Genomic DNA, 20,705 nt, shown 5'->3' with positions numbered 1-20,705 from the left:
ATTCACCCGGAAGGACAAAGGACTACCTCTGGACAGAGAGGAGACAGATGTGACCTATAGGCAAATGGCAGTTTATAAAGGAGAAAGAGGAAACCCCCTGTTAGAATGAGATTTAATTTTAATTGGGCATGTAAATTAGGGTAGCAAAAAAGAGGCTTTTGATTGCTGATTGCTCAACTTCAATACTTTGATAGCAAGATCTTAGTGGTTCACCTCAGGAGGGGGGATGTGGCTAAAAGGGGGGGGAGTAGACCTTGGTGGCTTGGATTAGGGAGAGGGAATTGGGAAGAAGGGTAAAAGACCAGACGGTTGGCATCATGTTGGCTTGCTCTGTCCTGCTAGAGCACTTCCATTCTCTCATAGGAAAGTGTCTATGACATACTCTGATCTGTCTCACAAAGCTTCCCCTCCATCTCTAGCTCAGAGTCTTCTTTTCATATCCCTTCATCTTCATCCCAAGCATCTAACACTGAGCTTCTCCATGTAGCCCCAGGGGAGCCTCCCACTTGATAGGAATCCCGAAGTCCTCTATCCTCCTGAAAATCCCATTTCTGTGAATGGATCTACCCTGCTCTGCACCTCAATGCTGTGTCCCGTGTGATCTTTGCCTCCCCCTTCCCCATATGTCTCAGAATCCATTCATTCTGCCTCTTCAGTCCAAGAGTTCACAGCCTTGTGGCAATAGTCTAGCCAGGTTTCCCTGAACTTCTCCCCCATGAAACAATGAGGCTGTGTTCGACTTGTAAAAATAGAAGTTGAACTGTTCTTTTTCCCCTGAAAAGTCTTCATGGCTTGTGATCTCAAACATAAATAAGTTCCAGGCCCTTGAGTCTCCAGTAGCAATCTGTTCTGTTCTTTTCATTTAAGCTTAGCTTATCACATGCTGCTTTGTATATAAAGATTTAGATTTTATATTTGCTGTTCCAAATGATGTCCTGTGTTCCCATTTCAGACTCTGGCTCACACTGAACGTTTGACTTGAGTGCCCTGTCTCCCCATTCTCTGGTCCCCAGCCGCCACCTTGGCTGGCCCAGAACCTCTCCTAATCACGTCAGTTAGAAGCTAAAAGCTCTTCCAAGTCTCTTTTCAACTTCATAGGACCTTCCTTTTGCCTAAGCAGTGACTGTCACTATGTTTTTCAAACTGCAGTTTCTTATAGAAACTATCTTTCTTTTTCATGAGAATGTAAGAGTCTTAGAAAAGGTCTCCACTTTTGAATTAGTTACCTAGTATAATGTGTATGTGTGTGTGTTTGTGTGTGTGTATGTGTGTGTGTGTGTGTGTGTGTGTGTGTGTAGTGTTTGTGTGAAACCAGCCACATGCATGCCACCATGCACATGTAGAGATCACAAGACAATTTTCAGGAGTCAGTCTCCTACTTCTACCTTGTTAAAGCAAGGGTCTATCCTGTCTCTGTCTCCCATCTCACCATAAAAGGCATGGAATTACAGAATGAGTGCTGTCACATCTGGCTTTTATTTTTAAGACAGGGTATATATATATATATATACCGAGAGAGAGAGAGAGAGAGAGAGAGAGAGAGAGAGACAGACAGACAGACAGACAGACAGACAGACAGACAGACAGAGAGGCTCATTCTGACCACGCTGTGCTCAAACTCACTTCAATCCTCCTGCCTCTGAATCCCAAGTGCTGGAATTAAAGAGATGGGTGCCATATATACACCTCGCCTGGCAACTTTCTTAGGGATGGGTAGGGTGGGGAGGTATTTGTCTGTGAAACCCTGGCTGTCCTGGAACTCACTGTGTAGACCAGACTAATCTCAAACCCGCAGAGATCTGTCTGCCTCAGCATCCCGTACTGGGATTAAAGGAGGGCACCATTATGCCCAGTCAGCCTATTTGTTTCTTTAGATGTGATTTCCAGAGATCAGACTTAATCCACCAAGCTTGCATACCAAATACATTTATGCAGTGAACCATCCAGCCAGCTCCTCAATAGTTTTGAAACACTGCAAAATGCCTACTGATATGAATATTACATTTGTGCATACGTATCTAAATACTGGATAAATTAATAATGATATAATAATATAAATCCTGCCTGAAAGAATCAATTACATATGAATATTACTGATTAATAATTAATCAATAGCATCTTTACAATATATCCTCAAGTATTATGCTTACTCTTTTGAAATTCAAGATTGGGTTAATATCTTTGTCTACTACACAAACATCATGACTTTCAGTTGCACAAAGTGAATAGATTAACTTTCAAAGTAAGAGGTGGTCTTTCACAGAGTTAAAATTTGTGGCTCTCGGCTGCTGAAATGAGCTAAGTAAAGTAGCCAAAACTCCAGGCAGTCACTCATAGGACAAAAGTCTAACTGATCAAAAAGTCTAATAGTACACTGATAATGTAATCAACAAGAAAAGCCATGAGGAATAGTCAAAACAATAAATGCCACATCTTATACTAGGAAAATTTGGGGAAGCAGGTAGCACTGGACACCTCAATTTTTCCTCCATGTTTAGTTGGAGAGGGTCTAACAAGCAGGTAACTTTCAGTACATTCTAGGTAGCTAGAATGATCTGTATAAAATTTAAAGTTGACTCACAGCATATTTGGCAACGTTAAAACCAAATTGTTCCCAGAGTATTTTTCAATAATGCTTATATATTACTATCAAACTTAGTAAAGGAATAATAATCTACTGCTCATTGACACCTTATAAGAAAAAATCGGAGCTGGAGAGATGGCTCAGTGGTTAAGAGCACTGACTGCTCTTAACCTGAGTTCAATTCCCAGCAACCACATGGTGGCTCACAACCATCTTTAATGGGATCTGATGCCCTCTTCTGGTGTGTCTGAAGACAGCTACAGTGCACTTATATAAGTAAAATAAATTTTGAAAAAAAAAAAAAAAAAACATTTCTGTCTTAAAATAGGATCATGCTTCTCACCTGATAGGAGAGAGGCATCACATTACCTCCAAGGAACAAAGCACTAGTATTCCCAAGTAACACTTGCATAATCCACATGTTCCCAAAACATTTAGAGGTTCTGCCTTTACCCCCAGTGTCCACTCCTGGATTACTAAGCCCTACAGAAAATCAGCAGAACCTGGCAGCTTTGGAGAGTAGGAAGACATCCCTGACTTCCACAGTCACTGAAGCACATGTCCTGTCTGTGAGAAGAGTGAGGAGTGTCACCCCTAAGGAACTAAACTAATAATGGGTCCCCCTCCTGATGCCCTGTCATGAGGCTCCCTTAATACATAGATTCTCAAGGCTTCAGAATACATAGAACGGAGACAATACGACTTGGATCAAGGAATTTCCTACAAGAAACACTACAGTGGTCCCTTTAAGAGAGCCAAAGTTGTCTGGGTTCAAATCCTGACTCCATCACTTGGTAGTTATAAGAATTTGAATAGTTACTCTCCCTCAAACATCCATTTCCCCTTTGGTAAAAAGTGATTATTATGATATGTCTTTGTTGTTATAACTTATTAGTCCCTATGGGGAGCTAAAATGTCTGGCCCAAACAAAATACTAATACTTGCTCACTGACAATAGAGAATTGGCTCGCAGAGTTTTTACAGAGTACTGTGACCAATGGCTGGACTACATACCTCCCCTCCCTCCCCCCCAAAAAACAAAAACTTAAAATTTTTAAAAGTGATTCTAAAGGCCCAAGTTTGTTTGCTGCCTAGCTATTTTTCCTAAAAACTACTGTTTATAAAAATTTCTAAAAGCAATGTTGATGAAATACCGTATTCTTCCTGCACACAAAGGAAAACCCAGTGCAGCAGCTGCGGAAGAACGGGATGTTTTTCTTCAACAAATGTACCTGAAGTTCCACATCAAAAATGAAGAGTTTTTAAACTTCAAAGGGCTCACATCAGGAAGCTGTGCATTTGTTTCAATAACGCTGCCAAATAGTCTCATAATCTTCCATCTGCGTTCGCTCCTGACTTGGCCTCAGTTTTTTTTTTTTTTTTTTTTTTTTCAGATGCCTTTGTTGACAACAAAATTTTATGCACTGAGAATTTTGAATTTTGAAAGCAGATTTAAGACAGACCCTTATAAATAAGATGGAGAATGATATCACCTCGGGGGTTTTTTGTTTTGTTTTGTTTTATAATGAGAAAATAAAGATTTTCATTTCCTTTTAACTTGGCTAATCAAATATATTGATTACAGCATTTGGGATCCATGAAAGTCAAGCATGAACCAGTTGAATGCTAAGTTATGGAGTTATTTATTTAGTATTCCTAAGCAGACACCTTGTGAGCACTGAGAACTTCCACAGCTCCTAGTTTGTCTGGTGTTCACATCTTATAAGGTGGGTATTTCCCCGTTTTGCAGACAGTCATTGCGGCACCATGGGACTTTATCTAATGACATGAAGCAGATAAAAGAAGCGTCAGAACCAACCCCAGCCAGCCTGTTTAGTGTGTGTGTGCTCTTTTTTAGTGAATAGAGCCTGTAAGCACTACTGTTCTGCACATTTGTTGAGGTAGAGGTTGTAAGGTTGTTCAATCGATTGGCCTCACAGTTCGTTCACTGAGGTACTGTGTTCAAATTTGATGAAAAATATATCTTGCCATAAATTATTCTTTGTCACCTCAGCTAATGGAGAAGAGCATTACCTAAGCTCTCTTTCTTCATTGTCTGCCTCTTACACAACGAGGAAGCTGCCCAACACTCTAGCTTTCTTACTCTTGCTATTCTGTTTTCTACCTGTGTAGGTCTTTCACCCAGCAATGTCTTCAGCCTGTGCCAGGAGATGTCTCCACTGGCCCTGTTTCAAAACTCCCTCCTCAAACTCACCTTCTTTCATTTCTTCTCTCCCTACTCTATTGTACCCGCCTAATGAGGAGGGGAGAAACGTCGCAAAGAGAAAGAAAGATGGCGAAACTCCCACTAAAACACATTTCTGTGATATTTCCTTAAGATGAATCTCTTTTGTCACTTTCCCCCACCACCATTGCCCCCAACTTCTTGCTCCTTTGTCAAAAAGCACACGTTTCCAGGGTGACTTCTTACCAAAGCCAAAATGTATGGCTGCCTAGCCCTTCGGGCAATAATGGCCTCCAGATCACATACCTGTCTACATTTTTAAAATAAATTATGCTTGGACTTTTCTTTCATTTTAGGATAAAAGAAAAATACAGGAAGAAATCTCACAGAAGCGTCTGAAAATAGAGGAAGAAAAACTGAAACACCAACATCTAAAGGTAACTAACATCCGTCTTCTTTCAGTGGTTTGGTGTTTAAAGAGCCTGCCACTGCTCACAAACCCACCACAGTAAAGATACTTCAGGAGAGGAAGAATTCCCAGGTCAGGTTAATCACCTTTCTAATCACCAGAGAAGAAGCCAGGAAGCTACTGAAATTTGCAAGTGTGAGTAATACCTTTCAGCAAACCTGGGGAAAGTTGGAAACACAGTCTTGTTGCTTCTGTGAGTTAGTGAAAAGTTCCCAAACCTTCCTCAGTAAACTTGAGAATTTGGCCCTGTTGCAGTCTTGTTTAACATCCCTGGGGACCGGATCCAGCTAGGAAGTTCCTTTTAGAATCAATGAAAGGCCAACCCTTCCCTAGGGGCTGCAGAGCAGACAGTGTCTCACCCGGTCAAGGATACTTGTGTTCCAAAGCTCCCTGCAACGAGTCCAATGCTGTTTGCATATGGTTGGGTTTCTATTTTATTTTGTTTTGACAGAACGTGAGATCATAACCATAAATAAATCTCCATTTGAAAACTCAGACTTTACATCTTCCACAGGGTGTGGTCATTTTGTAATTAAAGCATGTCGGCTTTCAACATTTTATTACGTAGTTTTAGCCAGAGGATCCAAGTAAAGGACAAACAGGAGCTCCTTGTGAATAGGCCCAAGCAGGAAACTGTTCTTATCTGGCAGGGTTGCTATCAATAGATCGAACAAATTCCCTCAATGAACAATGCCACACAGTCATAAGACCCACACGCTTAAACTTGCCAGATTCATCTAAATCCACTTTTGTTTTAATGGAAAAAGTATCAGCCTCAGAAATGACATATCATTCAGGATTCTGGTTAGCCTTGGTCCTCTGGATTCTGGTGACTCCTGTGCTCCCGTCAAAGAGACATTTCTGCTGTTTAATAAGTAGTTGAAAGTAACAATTAACTTGCTAGCCTTACAAAGTGTCACACTGAGTTTATGCTGAGTAGTAGACTCTCAAAAAATACAACATCTACCCCCAAGAAAAATCAATAAAATAAAAACAGAAATTAGCAATTCAAATGAAGTCAGTCAATTGTCGGACAATGTTTGAAACTGATACAGAATTATTTGTTTCTCTCCCTCTCTCCTTCCCCTCCCCCTTCCTCTTCCCTCCCAAACACACACATACACAATTTGGATCTTGCATTAAAGAGTTTCCTACTTCAGAATAAGCCAAAATACATCTCTGGAACTCAAGGACTACTACTACCCTTGCAGCATAGAAGGCCATGTAACTGGCAAGCTCACACACAGTAACAGGATGAGTGTAAATATTCCCTCAGCTTGTTTGAGGAAGAAAGTTTCACACAGGAAAAGATTGACCCATTCAAAGACCCATTTCTGAGGTGGCCTTTCTGACAGTACGTGCCAAAAACAGTCTCAACAAGAATACATAATCTTTCCTATTAATGTGCTTTCTGGAACCAAGGAAGGTGTGTCTTCTAAGGAACATTGTACCAGGCTTTGGACTGCTGTTCACTGTGGTGCACGTTCTATACTGTGCCATACGAGTGAGAGGCTAAACACTTGCCCTTGCCCGCTGCACACTCTGTCCCAGAGCCTGCCTGTACCTAAGGGAAGAGGTTTTCTTTTTTTTTTTTTTTTTTTCTGACCCAAGATGTTCTCCACTTTTCTTTAAGAACCCAAAAGGTCTTAAGAAATGAGGTGGAGAAGGAAATAGCATTTCCTAATTCAAGAAATTAAGATTAAATTTAAGAAGACAAGTTAAACAGTTCTGTTTTTATTTAGACTATGAACATTAATTGTGTAAACCGAGGTCATCAAATAAGGTTTTCATAAAGAGGTAGTGTTTAAGTAGAGCCTCAGATGATAAGCAGAATTTACAGACGCACCTTGTTTATAGGGTCTTTCAGTGAGCAGACATTGATGAGGTACCTCTTACTTTCAAGGTACTATACAAGACCACAAAACTATAACAAAGCTCGCTCTGTGTCTTTAAAATAACTAACATATGACTCATAATGACATTTGTCCCGTGGTCAACATTATACAGGGGGCATTGACTGCAGAGGGAATAAGGGCAAAGGGCAGATATTTCAACATTCTTCCAGGTTTGCAGAAACCGTTGACTAGTCCAACAGAAACCAGGCCCAATTCCAAAAACCAGGCTCAAGAATGTGCAAAAGTATGTTAAAAATCAATTTTATGCTATTTCGTCAAGTTATGAAAGTTCTATTGGTGTCATAGTTACCAGCCTATCTATGATCTTTTTCACCCAGTTGTTCCAGCTCCTATGACTCGTCACTGCTTCCCTGATTGCAAGCTCATTACTCCACAGTGGCTCATGTTAAATAGCATAGGCACAGAAGTTTGCAAGCTTCTCCTCCTTACAACATGAACACACGCACACACACACACACACACACAGAGAGAGAGGGGGGGGGGAGAAATACAACATATACCCCCAAGAAAAATCAATAAAATAAAAACAAAAATTAGCAATTTGAATGAAGTCAGTCAGTTGTCAAACAATGTTTGAGACTGATACAGAATTATTTGTTTCTCTCCCTCTCCCCCTTCCCCTCCCCCTTCCTCTTCCCTCCCAAACACTTCCCGTGTCCATTTATTAACATCCCAACCTATTAACTCTGAGATATGTGTGCTGTGAACCTCCTTGCCTATAATAAGATCCATCAGTAAAAACATAAAAACATAAAAAAGTCATAGGATTTCTTTTCTTTACTATAATTCCATCCACCTCATAGTAAGAAAAACTAATTTACCCCAAGTCTGCTGTAATTGCTGAGTGCAATGTAGTAACACTTCACACTTCGGGAAAACTTTCTGTAAAACCTGACAAGCATGGCTTGCATGTCACTGTCTCTCTTGTGGTTTCATTTAATTACTAGAGATTTTGGTTTCATTATCTGCCTTAGTGGTGATGGTGACTAGACCCAGGCCCTCAGACGCACTAGGCAAACAGCCTACCAGTGAGCAACATCATCAGCCCATACAGCTCTTGATTCTGAACTTCATTGTTGTGAAGTAGTTAACCTAGTGGTGTCACAAGATTACTGTGTGGCTCATCCAGCCTAGTGTCATCATACTGTGCCATCCGAGTATTTCTTAGATCAACAGGCAAGCCAGTGGTATGGTCTTATGATGATTCATAAGGGCTAGAACTTATGATGATTCATTAGGGTGGATTTGCATGTAAATAGGATTTAAGGGCAGAGAAGATGACTCACTTGGCAAAGGGCTTGCCAGAGAAGCACGGGGACCTAAGTGGCAATCTCCAGCACACATATTAAAAACCCAAGCATACCAGTGGGCACCTGTAACCCCAGCTCTGAGAAAGTGAAGACAGGGGTTGGCTGTCAACCAGTCTGGCCAAATCCTGTCTCAAAAGTAAGACAGAGAGCCAGCAAGATGACTTACTGGTAAAGCTGCTTACTGCCAAGCCTGGTGACCTACATTCCATCTTGGGACCCATAGAGTTGAGGGAGAAAATGCAAGTTGTCTTCTGACCTCCACATCGGGACTCAGGCAGATGCACCAACCCTGTACACAAAATAAATAAGTAAAACGTAATTTTAAAAATACCAAGGTGGAGAGTTAGAAAGGAAAACACTGGCAGTGATCTCTGACCTCCACATCTACCAGCGTCTATGTGCATGTGTAGTCATGGGCACAGGTATATGCACAGAAACTTGTACAACTACAGACCACGTGAGCAAGCATGCACACCCCAGGCAAACACAAGCCTATGTTACTATTATCCACAGTTTTGTAAACAGCCACTATTACAAAGGTCTAGATTACCTGAGAAAAGACTCTTTGTGGTATGTGTTACTTAGATGGCATGACTGAAAAAGTCTGAAAGGATCAATAAAACAAAATGATGGAGGGCTTTTTCTTCATCCGGTGGTCTCTAACCCATGGTCAAGAGCATCTATCTATAAGCTTCAGACCACCTTGTTTTGACATGATCTTTACATGATTGTAATAGTTATTTGTAATTATTATAGTATTGATTTGTTTTAGTTTTAAATAAGAGAAGGGCCAAGAAGTTTACAAAGAAGGGGAAATGCCAGATTTATTGAGCCAAGTCAGTGGGAAAAACTAATCTCCGTTAATATGTCCTCTGTTGCCAAGCATCAGACTTGCAAGCATTACAAAATTGGGGGAATTACTGGCGAATATAAGAACATATATTTATATTCCCTGACATTAGAAAAAAGCCTTGAGGGAAAAATGGCTCCTGGATGGAATGGGAAGTGGAAAAGAACACGAAGAAATGAAGAAGCAAAATCAACAAGACCAGCACCAGACCCAGATTCTAGAGCAGAGCATCCTCAGGTAATGCCCTCACTGGGGTATTTCTCAAATCAATCTCCTTCCCTAAAAGAGAGCTGGTGATCAGGAAAAGAACTGGGAAGTTCAAATATATGATGGGATTGTTAGTAATACCACAAAAAAAATGATGTCATAGGGGAAAGAAGTAAGGGAAGGATGTATGTGTGTTTGAATGGGTGCATGTATGTGTGTGTGTGTGTTTATATATGTGTTCAGGTATGCTCACACATGAGGAAGACAAATGTGAATGTTGGCATGTCTTCCTTGGTTGCTTCTCCCCTTATTTTTAAAATTTTAATATTGCTATTAATTTTTTGAGAATTTCATACAAATTCTTTTCATAATCACCCCTAAGTCCTTCCAGATAAACCTTTTTCTCCCTACTCCTAGAACTTCAATTGTTGTTGTTGTTGTTTAGTAAGCCATAGACCTTTATTGAAGCATGGTCAGCTTACCAGAAGCTACACATTTATAGAAACCTAGTTCTCCTTCTCACAGAAACCATCAATCACCCACAGCTCCCAGTTAAAAGTGTGGGCTCATGAACCCTTTCCCACCCTGTGCTAGAATGTTGACTGTCTTGATTTTGTGTAGATCTTGTGAATCAGTTTCTGTGTCCAACATGTCTTGGTGCTTGGAACCTGACTGGGGGTGGTGAGGGAATGAAGAAGGGACAGAGACACATGCACAGTGCCTGGGGTCAGGTGGGCCATGTGTGTTCTGAAGGAGCTACACCTACTGTGCAATAGCCTGGAACCTTAGCACATCTGTTATGGATGCAGAGAGGGAGAAGTTGACTAGTCTCAGTAGGAGGCATCTGTAGGCAAGTAGTCTCAGGAAGAGAAAGCTGCAAGTGCTGGTTTTTGCACACACTGATTAGTCATTTGTGAACACTCCATCATGGAGGAAGGTTCTTCTATTCCAAGCCTGACCTGTATGATGAAGGCTTTACCAGTTTCCCATAGGTCCTTGACATGGCTGTGTCAACTGTACCCATGCTCTCAGGTCTCCATCTTCCCTTTATACATTCTCTTTGGGTTTCCTCAGCTCCCCACAGGCAATCACAGCTGCTGTGTGCTCATAATCCTGTTGTGTCCAGAAGACACTGTCTAACATGAATCCTTCCACACCTTTGACTCTGAAAATCCTTCCATCCCCTCTGTCTTGGTCAATGTTTATATTGCTGTGATGAAACACCACAACCAAAACAACTTGGGGAGGAAAGGGTTTAATCGGCAGAGGAAAGGCTTACACTGCCAATATGTTGTTATAAGAAGTCAGGACAGGAACTCAAACAGGGCAGAAACCTGGAGGCAGGAAAGGATGAAGAGGCCATGGAAAGGTGCTACTTACTAGCTTGCTCCCCATGGCTTGCTTGCCCTGCTCTCTTATAAAACCTAAGACTACCAGCCTTAGATGGCACCACCCACATGGACTGGGACCTCCCCATTAATCATTAATTAAGAAAGTGCCCTATAGGCTTGCCAACCACTTGATCTTATGGACATATTTTCTTAATTGAGGTTTGCTCCCCTCAGATGAATTTTGCTTGTATCAAGTTGACATAGACTATCTAGCACACCCACTTCCCTGATGGTCCCTGGGTCTGACGAAGGGGATGTGATATAGATGTGCTGTTTGTGACTTGGTGTTCCATGGACACGTATTGTCTGCACTTTGACCAGTTCTGGGTGTCTGCATTAATCGCTATCTGTTCTACACAGAGATTTTTTTTCTAATATAGCCTGAGGTCTGCACTGGTCTATAGGTAGAGAGACATACATTTTGAAGGAAACTCAATACTGTACCAATTTTAAAAGAATACTAGTAGTTGATTCAATTATGAGGCCTGAGATTTTTTTTATCAGATTTTCAATACCAGGCATAAGGTTTCCCCTGTGGAACAGGCCATAATTCCAATCAGAAGATAGTTTGTCCATCCCTACTTTTTTCAAGACAGGATGTCACACAGAACTTAGATCTTGCAGCACCAGTCAGACTGCTTACCAGCAAGCTTCCTGACTCCCAAGTGTGAACCATCATGCTCAGCTTTTAAATAGATGCTGGGGAACCTGAACTCATGTCTTCATGTTTGTACAACAAGCATTTAACCACTAAGCTCTTTCCCTGATACCCGAAGATGAAATTTCTTGTGACTTAATCGCGACAGTAATTTAAAGTCCACACCTCTTTAAAATATAGGGAACTTCCAGGGCCTTACTAAGAAGAAGCCTGTGGGACAGGTCTGGCGGGGAGTGTGGTGTCTGAGTCTTCAGCAGGCCTGCTAGGACCACACTGTCTCCATGCTCACCAGATCTTACTAGTCCTAAAATGAACAATTCAGGAGAAAAGCCTTCGTATGCCAGATGACTTTCGCTGCACTTGTGCATTTACATGCATCTTACGTTTCATAAGTTAGACTGTCAGCTGAGCAACCTCACTAAGAAGGTTTTAAATGAACAACTACTAAAAGATAATGTAATTGAGATTTTTGGCTTCATTACCCCCCAACCCTGGTTGTTTGCTCAGTGTGCTTCTAAACAGTAGATAAAAAACATTTTCTTAAAAACCGAGAAATGGCCAGGACCAACTGCCTCCACAGTTGAACACTCCAGTCAAGCCTTGTACCTAGAGTCTAGCCAGAGTAAGCTCATGATTCTGATTCCCCAACCCAGAAAGAAGCCTTATCTCTAATGACTCCCAGGCTAATCCCTGTAAAGCTTCTCAGCCGTGCTGACACCTCCTTGCTTCCCTTCAGAACCCTTTCCCAGCCTTTCCAACATATCGAACACCTCCAGTGCCCCTTGTCCCTGATGATAGGTGAAGTGGCTATGTCCAGTCAGCCTCCAGGGACAGGTCAAGGCAGCAATCCTGCGTAATCCCAGAGTATTTGCTAGGATTCTCTGATTGCCTTTTAGCCTCGTCTGAATGCTCCAAGAAGCACATAGCTTCTAGCTGCCCTGATATGGCTGTCTAGATAAGGCCCCTGTCGGACCAAGAACTTTAAAGATGGGGAAGATGTTTAATGGGGTACAGAGGATTATACCATCCCCATTTGGTTTTAATAACCTTTAGAGAAAGACATCCATCACTTTTTGCGGTGATCAAAGGAAAAGCAGACGGACAGGTATTCCCTTGTCTAGTTCTCTCAGTGCCTACAAAATGTCACCAGCGACCTTTAGGGACTCAGACCTCACAGAAAGGTATTATCTCTCATAGGAAGTCGTTAGCCATGTCTGACCCTCTGTTCTTTCTCCCAAACCTGCCCAACGCACTTCTATTCTCTTTAGCAGGTTGTCACTTGTGTACCCAGCTGCTAGCATCTCGCTATAACTTAATTTTGGACTTCCACGATGCTGTTATGTGCCCCAGACTTATTTAGTCCACAGATATAAATAATAACATTAATAGTTCTTTAAAAATGACTTTATACAGTTTATGGAGTATTTGCCTAAACATGAGTTATTTTAATAGTCACAGCAATCCTAAAAACAACGTCATGTCAGATGAGAAAATGGGTTCAAAGAAAGTAAGGGACCTTATGCCTGGCGACGGACCCATGAGGGACAGGATCAGCTCTCTAAAGTCGGAGTTCTGCAGCTAGAAAAGAAAAAGAGAGCTTTCAGTAAAAGAGTTTGGAAGCAATGATACAGCTGATTATGGGCTAGTATAGAGATAATAAACAGTTTGTTGCAAAGAAACTATCCTAAAGAGGTGTATTAGCAAAGAATTAGTAAAGAATCTACGTCTTTGTTGGCCTTTAGAGGCATGTTTATCTTTTTTTTAAGGTGCAAGAACACACTGTTCTGAAACAAAATACGAGGGTGCATAGCCTTGTCTGTGTTTGAGCAGCCCCACAAATGCCCTCTATTATAAAGCTGTTGCCAAGCAGGTTCACCTGTCTGCAGGAGAGTTTATTCCTCTTTCTAAAGCTGCTAAATATTCAGCTGCATGTTTTTCAATTCAGTCTTCCACCCACGTGACTATCACAGTGCTTGAGGAGCCTTTGTGACCAATGAAATCAGGAGGCTCCTACTATCCCTCCACAATCAATAGAAGCGGGCAAACTAAGCAGCCAGGCCTCTTTCCCTGAGCAGAGAAAGAATCCAAGTGCTGCCTGGGATTTCTCACTTAGGTGGCTGCTTGGGAGTGACATTTGCTGCTCTGCCAGGCCCCTCACCAAAAGGATAAGAGTTAAATGGGGACATTAAAATAGAAATGACGCCATTGCCTCAGAGTTCGCAACAGGCCAGACCCTGCCTTTAGAGCACCCGTTCCTTCTATGTTCATGGTGACAGCTTGCCTTTGGCTTCTAAATCTCTTCTGCCACCCACAGAATTTGAGCTTAGCTAGTCTCCTTCCACCTCTCTCAGCCTCAGTTTCCTTGCATGTTGGGACAATTGGAGCCACCACAGGACTCTTGGGAATACATTGATTTCCCTTACATAGAGTAGGTGATCGATGTAAATATTGAGATATATATATATATATATATATATATATATATATATATATATATATATATATATATATCTTGAAGTAGCAAAGGATTTATTTGGCTTAGAGGTTACGGTTTATTGCAGGGGGAACAAGGGCAGAAAACTAGAGGCAGGGACTGACACAGTCTATGGAGGGACATGGTAACCTTGCTCAGCTACTGTTCTTACACAGCCCAAGTATACTTTTCATCAATGACCAGGAAATAAAAATTCCCCACAAATCAGTCTGATGAAGAAATTCCCCCAACTGAGTGTCCCCCTTCCCAAGTATGTCAAGGTGACAACCAAGATTATCTATCCATCACAGCAATGTGATGAACTGAGTTAAGATTCCCAGCATCCACGTAATAAGCCAGGCATGGCAGCCCATACCTGTAACCCTGGCAACATGGGCTGACACAAGTCAATGGGGAAGAGGCCCTTGCTGGCCTTCGAGTCTAGCAAATCAACAACTCCAGTTTCAGAGACCATTTTTCCAAAAAAACAGAGAAGCATCTAGGTAAGACATCTTAACATCAACCTCTGGCATTCATAAACACACATGCACATGCACACCCAAGTGTGCACAAACACACATACAGAGACAGAGAGACAGAAAGACAAAGAAAGACAGAGACAGAGACAGAAAAAGGCACAGAGAAATAATATATATTTTTTTTTAAAAAAAAAAAAAAGGTCTACATAAGGCTGAGTACAGCGCTGCTCACCTATAATCCCAGCACTTGGCAAAGGAGTACAGTTTAAAGCCAGTCAAGTTTTGGAGGCCAGTCTGGGCAACATTAGACCCTATCTCAAAAAAAAATTTTTTAAGTAAGAAAATTTCAGGAAAATTAGAATATTGTCTACCACTTTATCCAGGTGGGCCTATTATTTGACCACATTCTCTCACTTCTTGGAGTACAAAAAGGTTTTCTTTGTATAAGGAAGTACCACCAAGCTAAGATTCTTTCCATTTGGGAGTAACTGGTGAATATTCCCTATAGCTTAAAGTCTAAAGTGCTAATAGAATTCAGTTTCTCTACGACACTTACTATGCACCAAGCACTATACTGAGCACTTTGTATATATGTCATTAAATCTCACAACCACCTGTGAGGTAATTAACAAGTAGAAAAATTAACATTGATCAGGGCCAACACATCGCCTCACCACTGCATACCTAAAACGTTAACAGCTTAGGTTTTGATCTAAATCAAATTTCTAACCTTAACACTCACCTGAGCATTTGACATATCTGAAAGGGCTCGGCTCAAGGGTTCCCTAACTCACACACAACCTTGAAGTGGAGCCATGGCTTTTACTCATCCTTGTGTTCTTTCTTCCAAGGGGGAAGGGGACAACATTGCACAAACTAAGTGGGTTTCCATGGTTCCTGTCCCTCAATCACAATCCTAGCCCAGGAACGTACTACTGAGAAAGTATTTCCCTGGTTCCCTGATTAATGCCTGAGGAGGCTGTGTTCCCAGGAGAACACTGCTTACCACGGCCTCTAACCTACTTTGCTCAGAGTTTCAGTTTCCTTAAAGGATCCCTGCTCATTGTGGGACCTCTGAACGGTTTACTTTGTGATCTTTGACATGGATGTTCTGACCTCTTGGTCCAAACAGTCATGAGCACAGACATATGGGCTGGTATAGACACCCTATTTTGACACTTCACTGCTGACCTACACCCCACACTTAACATGAAATCCAGGAACACACACACACACACACACACACACATGTCTGCAAAGGAGTTGTGTTCCCAGAAAATTGTCATTATTCTCCTGGGTTCTTTCCTGCACCTGCCCTATAGTTCTCCATCACAGAAATTGCCTTCAATCAAGCTCCTCTCCAGACTCTCTTTACTTCTTGAATCGTGTCCAAAGACCTCTGACTTTAATTGGCACATGCAGAGTGCCTGACAGAAATGTCATAAGCATAAAATATAAAAGGTTAACTGCCAAGGAGAATGAGGCAAATGTACCGCATTCCCTTCGAGGAGGATAAGCTAAGCTACTTATGATTAAATGTTCTCTAAGAAAATTTTTTTTTATATTCCCAAGGACCCTTCTGACCTTTTGCCTTCTGTTAATAAGCTTTTGTTGGTGCCCAAATAGTTAGAAACTGCTCTCTGTATAGACTGGAGTTCGGGCAAAGGTACATGTGGAGTCTTGTATTTCTGTGTGACTTGACATCGTAAGAAAAGCCAAGAAGTGGGCTGTGACAACAGATAAAGCCACATCCCACAGGATTCAAAAAAGCTCTTCGCAACGGGAGAAAGAATATGAGACAATACATTCTGTTCAATATAACAGATTAACCCTTGGTTAGCTCAGAAGACAGAAGGGCAAGATTCAGTGACAAGAGGGAACCCAATCTATTGATGTCAAAATATAAAGTTCAGTTTGTCTATGTTGCTTAATGATCTTATTTATCTAACACGTACCTTCAAGGAACTAGCTCCTCATTGAATAAGCAAGAGATTTGGGTGTAAATAGCCCATTTTGGATGTTTCTGCCTTCCTATTGTGATCCAAATAAGTCTATCTCAGACCATATAGCAGGCAGGGACATAGTCAAGCTGTTCTCTGTGACAACCTAAGAGGGAGGAAAAGAAAAAGAGGGGGAGAAACCCACCACTTGTCTCTTTAACTAATGTTCTGTTGCCTAGGAACACTTAAGAAGTTATTCTGAGGCAGTTACATGAGTCAAGATCATTCCAAACATGTTTTTCACTCTCCATTTTTGACTAATTGCTTTACCAGATTTGTAATAGCTCATCTGCTGTTGTTTTTAATTTCTCAGATAGACTGATTAATTTTAATTTAGGATCCTTGGTTTTAACTCAACCAAATAAGCTCAGTAAAACCCAAATCTCAAAAACAAAAACAAAAAAGAAAGAAAGGCTGCTCATTCCACCAAATGCACACACACACACACACACACACACACACACACACACACACAGGCTCTGTGTACTAAGAATTGCTCTCAATACATAGATTAATAGACTAAAAACAGTGCTGGCTGGTAGAGGGGTTGATAGGTGAATGTATAGACTTTAAAATAGAATAGGGAATAACTTGAATAGTAGTGAACTGGGGGAAAGAACTCAGGGTTTTTCTTTTCAAAAACAAAAAAAATCACAAGCACACAATTATCTTTTGGTCAAGGGAAAGTCAGCTAGTAGCAGTGTGCAGAGTTCTGAGTTGTTGGTGGCATGTTTTTTAGATGTCACCATGGCTTTGCTTTCTTTCCCTCTGTTCATGCTTCTTTATTTTCTCAACCCATCCCCATGCCTTCTCTCTTGCCCATGCCTAGCAATCTCATTTCATGTGATCAGAAACAGAGACTGAATAATAAATTACCCATAATAAATACCTACCACAAGGGTATGTTGACAGGTAGATTAGAACAACCTCTAAGGGTCCTTCCATGATATCATTTTAGCCCGGTGATGCCAAATCCCAAGCACTATTCTGAGCCATTCTCCAAGGGCAGTCCCAACCTAGTTTCATACTTAAGGAAGGAAAGAGCAGAATGTTATAAATGTGGTAACACCCAGGCCTTTAGAAGGCTGACTGTAGCCCCACATGTTCTTAAGTCATTTCGCTGAATTTAATCTGAAGGTGACACTGGAGCTAAAAATCCCCAGAAAATGCATATACTTGTACTTGCCTCTCTTTAGATCCTTCAACTCTTCAAAGTGCTTTTACATTTATTTCCTCATACCAAATGGCATCCCATACCTTAAAACATAAATTTAAGAGCCTTTGCAAGAATGTGTAGACCTTTGTTTTAGATTAGTAAGAAAGCACAGAAAAGAGCAGGAGGTGAATTGTCTCCGAGGATCTATCCTTTAAGTCTTGGTGATAGAAAATAAAGTCTTCAAAAACAGAGATATTGCATTAGAGGAAAGCTCTGTGCTGCCATGGAAACCCAATTTTTCTATTTTTAAGGAATATTTAGCAATTCAAAGACAAACCATACCCAACACTTGCATGAACCATACCCACCCCTTTCAACAAATCCTTTTTCTGATATCAGACAAGTATTGCTGAGTTCATTTGGACCACCACAGTGAACTGACACCCCCCCCCCCGTTTAGTTATTAGATGTTATATTTAAATTAGAACTTATACTTCTTGGTCTTCAAATAATAAATACTCTCCTTAAAATTGTAAAAGTAACTTTTATTAGCCAGATGTAATTGTCATCTTGAAGGCTTACTGCAGAATAAGTTCACCCTTACTTGTTCTTTCTGAACTCTGGCTGTCTGACTCAACTCCAACTCAGTTGTTCTGTCTCAAACTCCTCTCCAAGCTGACTGATGCAAACTAGCTCTTCTCGGTTTCTCACCAAATTGCTCTTCTTGGCCTCAGAATAACTCTGGCAATTTGTTCTAATCTTCTGAATCCTTCTTATTCTCTGGCTTCAACTGCCTCTTCTGGCCTGCACTACAGGAATTGCACAAACTGAATGGAATTTGTGAACAAACACAACTGAACTCTACTGCACAAATGGCACTGGCTGAACAACCAATTCTCAACTGACTCTTCCTACACTGTTCTTAAATAGCCCCCTTCCTGTCTGTTCTCATGAGAGTTGGATACACCCTATCTCCAACTCACTCTGTCAAAACTCTGATTTGTCACCTTGTCTGCCCTTTCAATTAGACATCACTTTCAAACATGTTGCTTCCTTCCACAAATCAGCTTTATCTTCTTTGTTTGGGATTAAAGGTGTATACTAAGGTCTTTATTCCAGCCAGGGAGATTAAACGTATGTTGTGCCAACTAGATTATACAGACCCAGAAAGTCTTTGGATGTGACCCTTGCCAGAGAAGCTGTATTGCTGGATTTAAAAAAATCCTCTACATGAAATCAAGTAAGAACAATTAAAATTAAGAAACAAAGTAAAAATGGAGGTACATACAAAGTATAGAAGCTACTCTGTGACACCATTAATGACAGAAGTTAAGGGTTACAAGGTTCAAAAGCCAGTGACCATTTCTGAATGAAGAAAATTAATAGCTATGTAGATCCCTGAATATACTTTCCCACCTCATTGAATAGTTTCAAATGGCTTGTTTGCTAGAAATGATTTTCTCCCCCACCAACCCTCCTCCTCCTCCTTCTTATCCTTCTTCTCATCCTCCTTAGATAGGTAACATACTATGTAAAGCATGCTGATCTTAACATCTCAGACACTCACCCACTTCTGTTTCCCTAGTGCTGAGATTAAAAGCCACCATGCCTGACTCTCTCCTAAATTTTAACAACTGTAGTGGGGGTAGCTAAATCATGGCTGGGTGATCTTGAGTAAATTCACAGTATGTCAGCTGCAACAGTACTTGAAAGTCATTTGGGAAACTCAGAACACCTAAGCAGAGATCAAATCGAATTATTGTTGCAATTATTTTGCTCTTGTTAAGTGACTGGCAAATGCTACTGGATTATCCACATGCCTTAATTAAAATCTACACAGTTCATGTCTATCCTTCCAGACCATTTGAGAGACCTAACCAATTTCCTTTTGCCACACCAGCCTCCAGTGTGTGTCTCTTGGCATTAATTTAAAAATGACTTCTTTAATAACCTAGACATGGCATGGATAATTCTTTAAGAACCACTTTTGCTTCTTATATTCTTTGACACCGAATACTCTTAAAAATACAAAACCTTACTCTTATTGGGCTGGTAGACTTCTCTATGAACTCTCTCCTAACGTCATCTGTCTGAACAGCAGTGGCAAACCTTGGTAGTCTCATCAGCCCATCTAACAGTTGTGACTATTTACAGATTTTTATTAGAAGACCAGGCTCACACTTGCACAGACTGTCTGCATATGATTATAAATTATTTAGCTCTCTTAAACATCTGCTGTTTCCAGTCCTCAGCACACACGAACATTTGTTTCCATGCCGCTGGGCTGCCTCACAAGTTCTACTCATCTGAAAGCTGCATTGTGTTCCTTTCCCTATTCTTAAATGCTCGGGATTAGAGACAACAGATCCAGCTCCAGGCAAAACTGCATGTTCGCTATTATGAGTGCCCTTTTATTCTCTGACCCATAGCATGTGACTATTACACTGGTAGGTGGATCTTCAGCAATGCATGGCTTTACCTACATGTGTGTGCAATGTGCGTCATTTTTTGACATGCCTTTATGTCAGGTAAGCAAAACAAATAAATAGATTCTTAGTAAAGATGCTAAATATTTGATGAAAATTATTAGTGCTTAAATGTTAAAAATAAAATATTTTTTACAATCTTCTGTTTGAGTTGCTTATGTACCCTCAACTATATTTTTGTTTGCTTCTTTTTGAGAGTCGGGGGTCTCACATTATAGCCCAGGCCAGCCTTAAATTCATAATATTTTTTTTCTTTTCATCATGGGTGCTAGGATTACCAGCAACTGCCAGTGTACCTTGATCATAGTCTCAATTTTATTGGGAAAATCTAGTTTGGAACAACGTATCTTTAACCTTTGACCCATTACTAGTAACTAATGTCCCCAGTGGAGATGATCTGACTAAGGTTATCAATTGTATATAAACAAGAACACCCACTGAGTTTCCTGAGGGATTCACTCACAGGCTTTTATTTTAAAATAAATAAATTAGCTGGTAGTGGAGCACAGTTTTCATCCCAAGACTCAGGACGCAGAGGCAG

The 20,705-nt window shown here is 40.9% G+C and overlaps 1 protein-coding gene across 1 annotated transcript in view; it reads left to right on the top strand.

The window, feature by feature from the left end:
* The window catches only part of PALMD (palmdelphin), a 47,288-nt gene that overhangs the window by 10,078 nt on the left and 16,505 nt on the right, over positions 1-20,705 (top strand). Inside the window, exons 2-3 of the mRNA XM_080915368.1 lie at positions 5,126-5,206; positions 9,427-9,551. Of these exons, the coding sequence (XP_080771494.1) occupies positions 5,126-5,206; positions 9,427-9,551 (206 nt within the window). The remainder of the gene's footprint in view (positions 1-5,125; positions 5,207-9,426; positions 9,552-20,705) is intronic.

Source organism: Micromys minutus (genome assembly GCF_963924665.1).
Source record: "Micromys minutus genome assembly, chromosome: 4".
NCBI lineage: Eukaryota > Metazoa > Chordata > Mammalia > Rodentia > Muridae > Micromys > Micromys minutus.
Note: the sequence above shows the minus strand (reverse complement) of the source record. Positions and strands in the feature narration are given on the sequence as shown.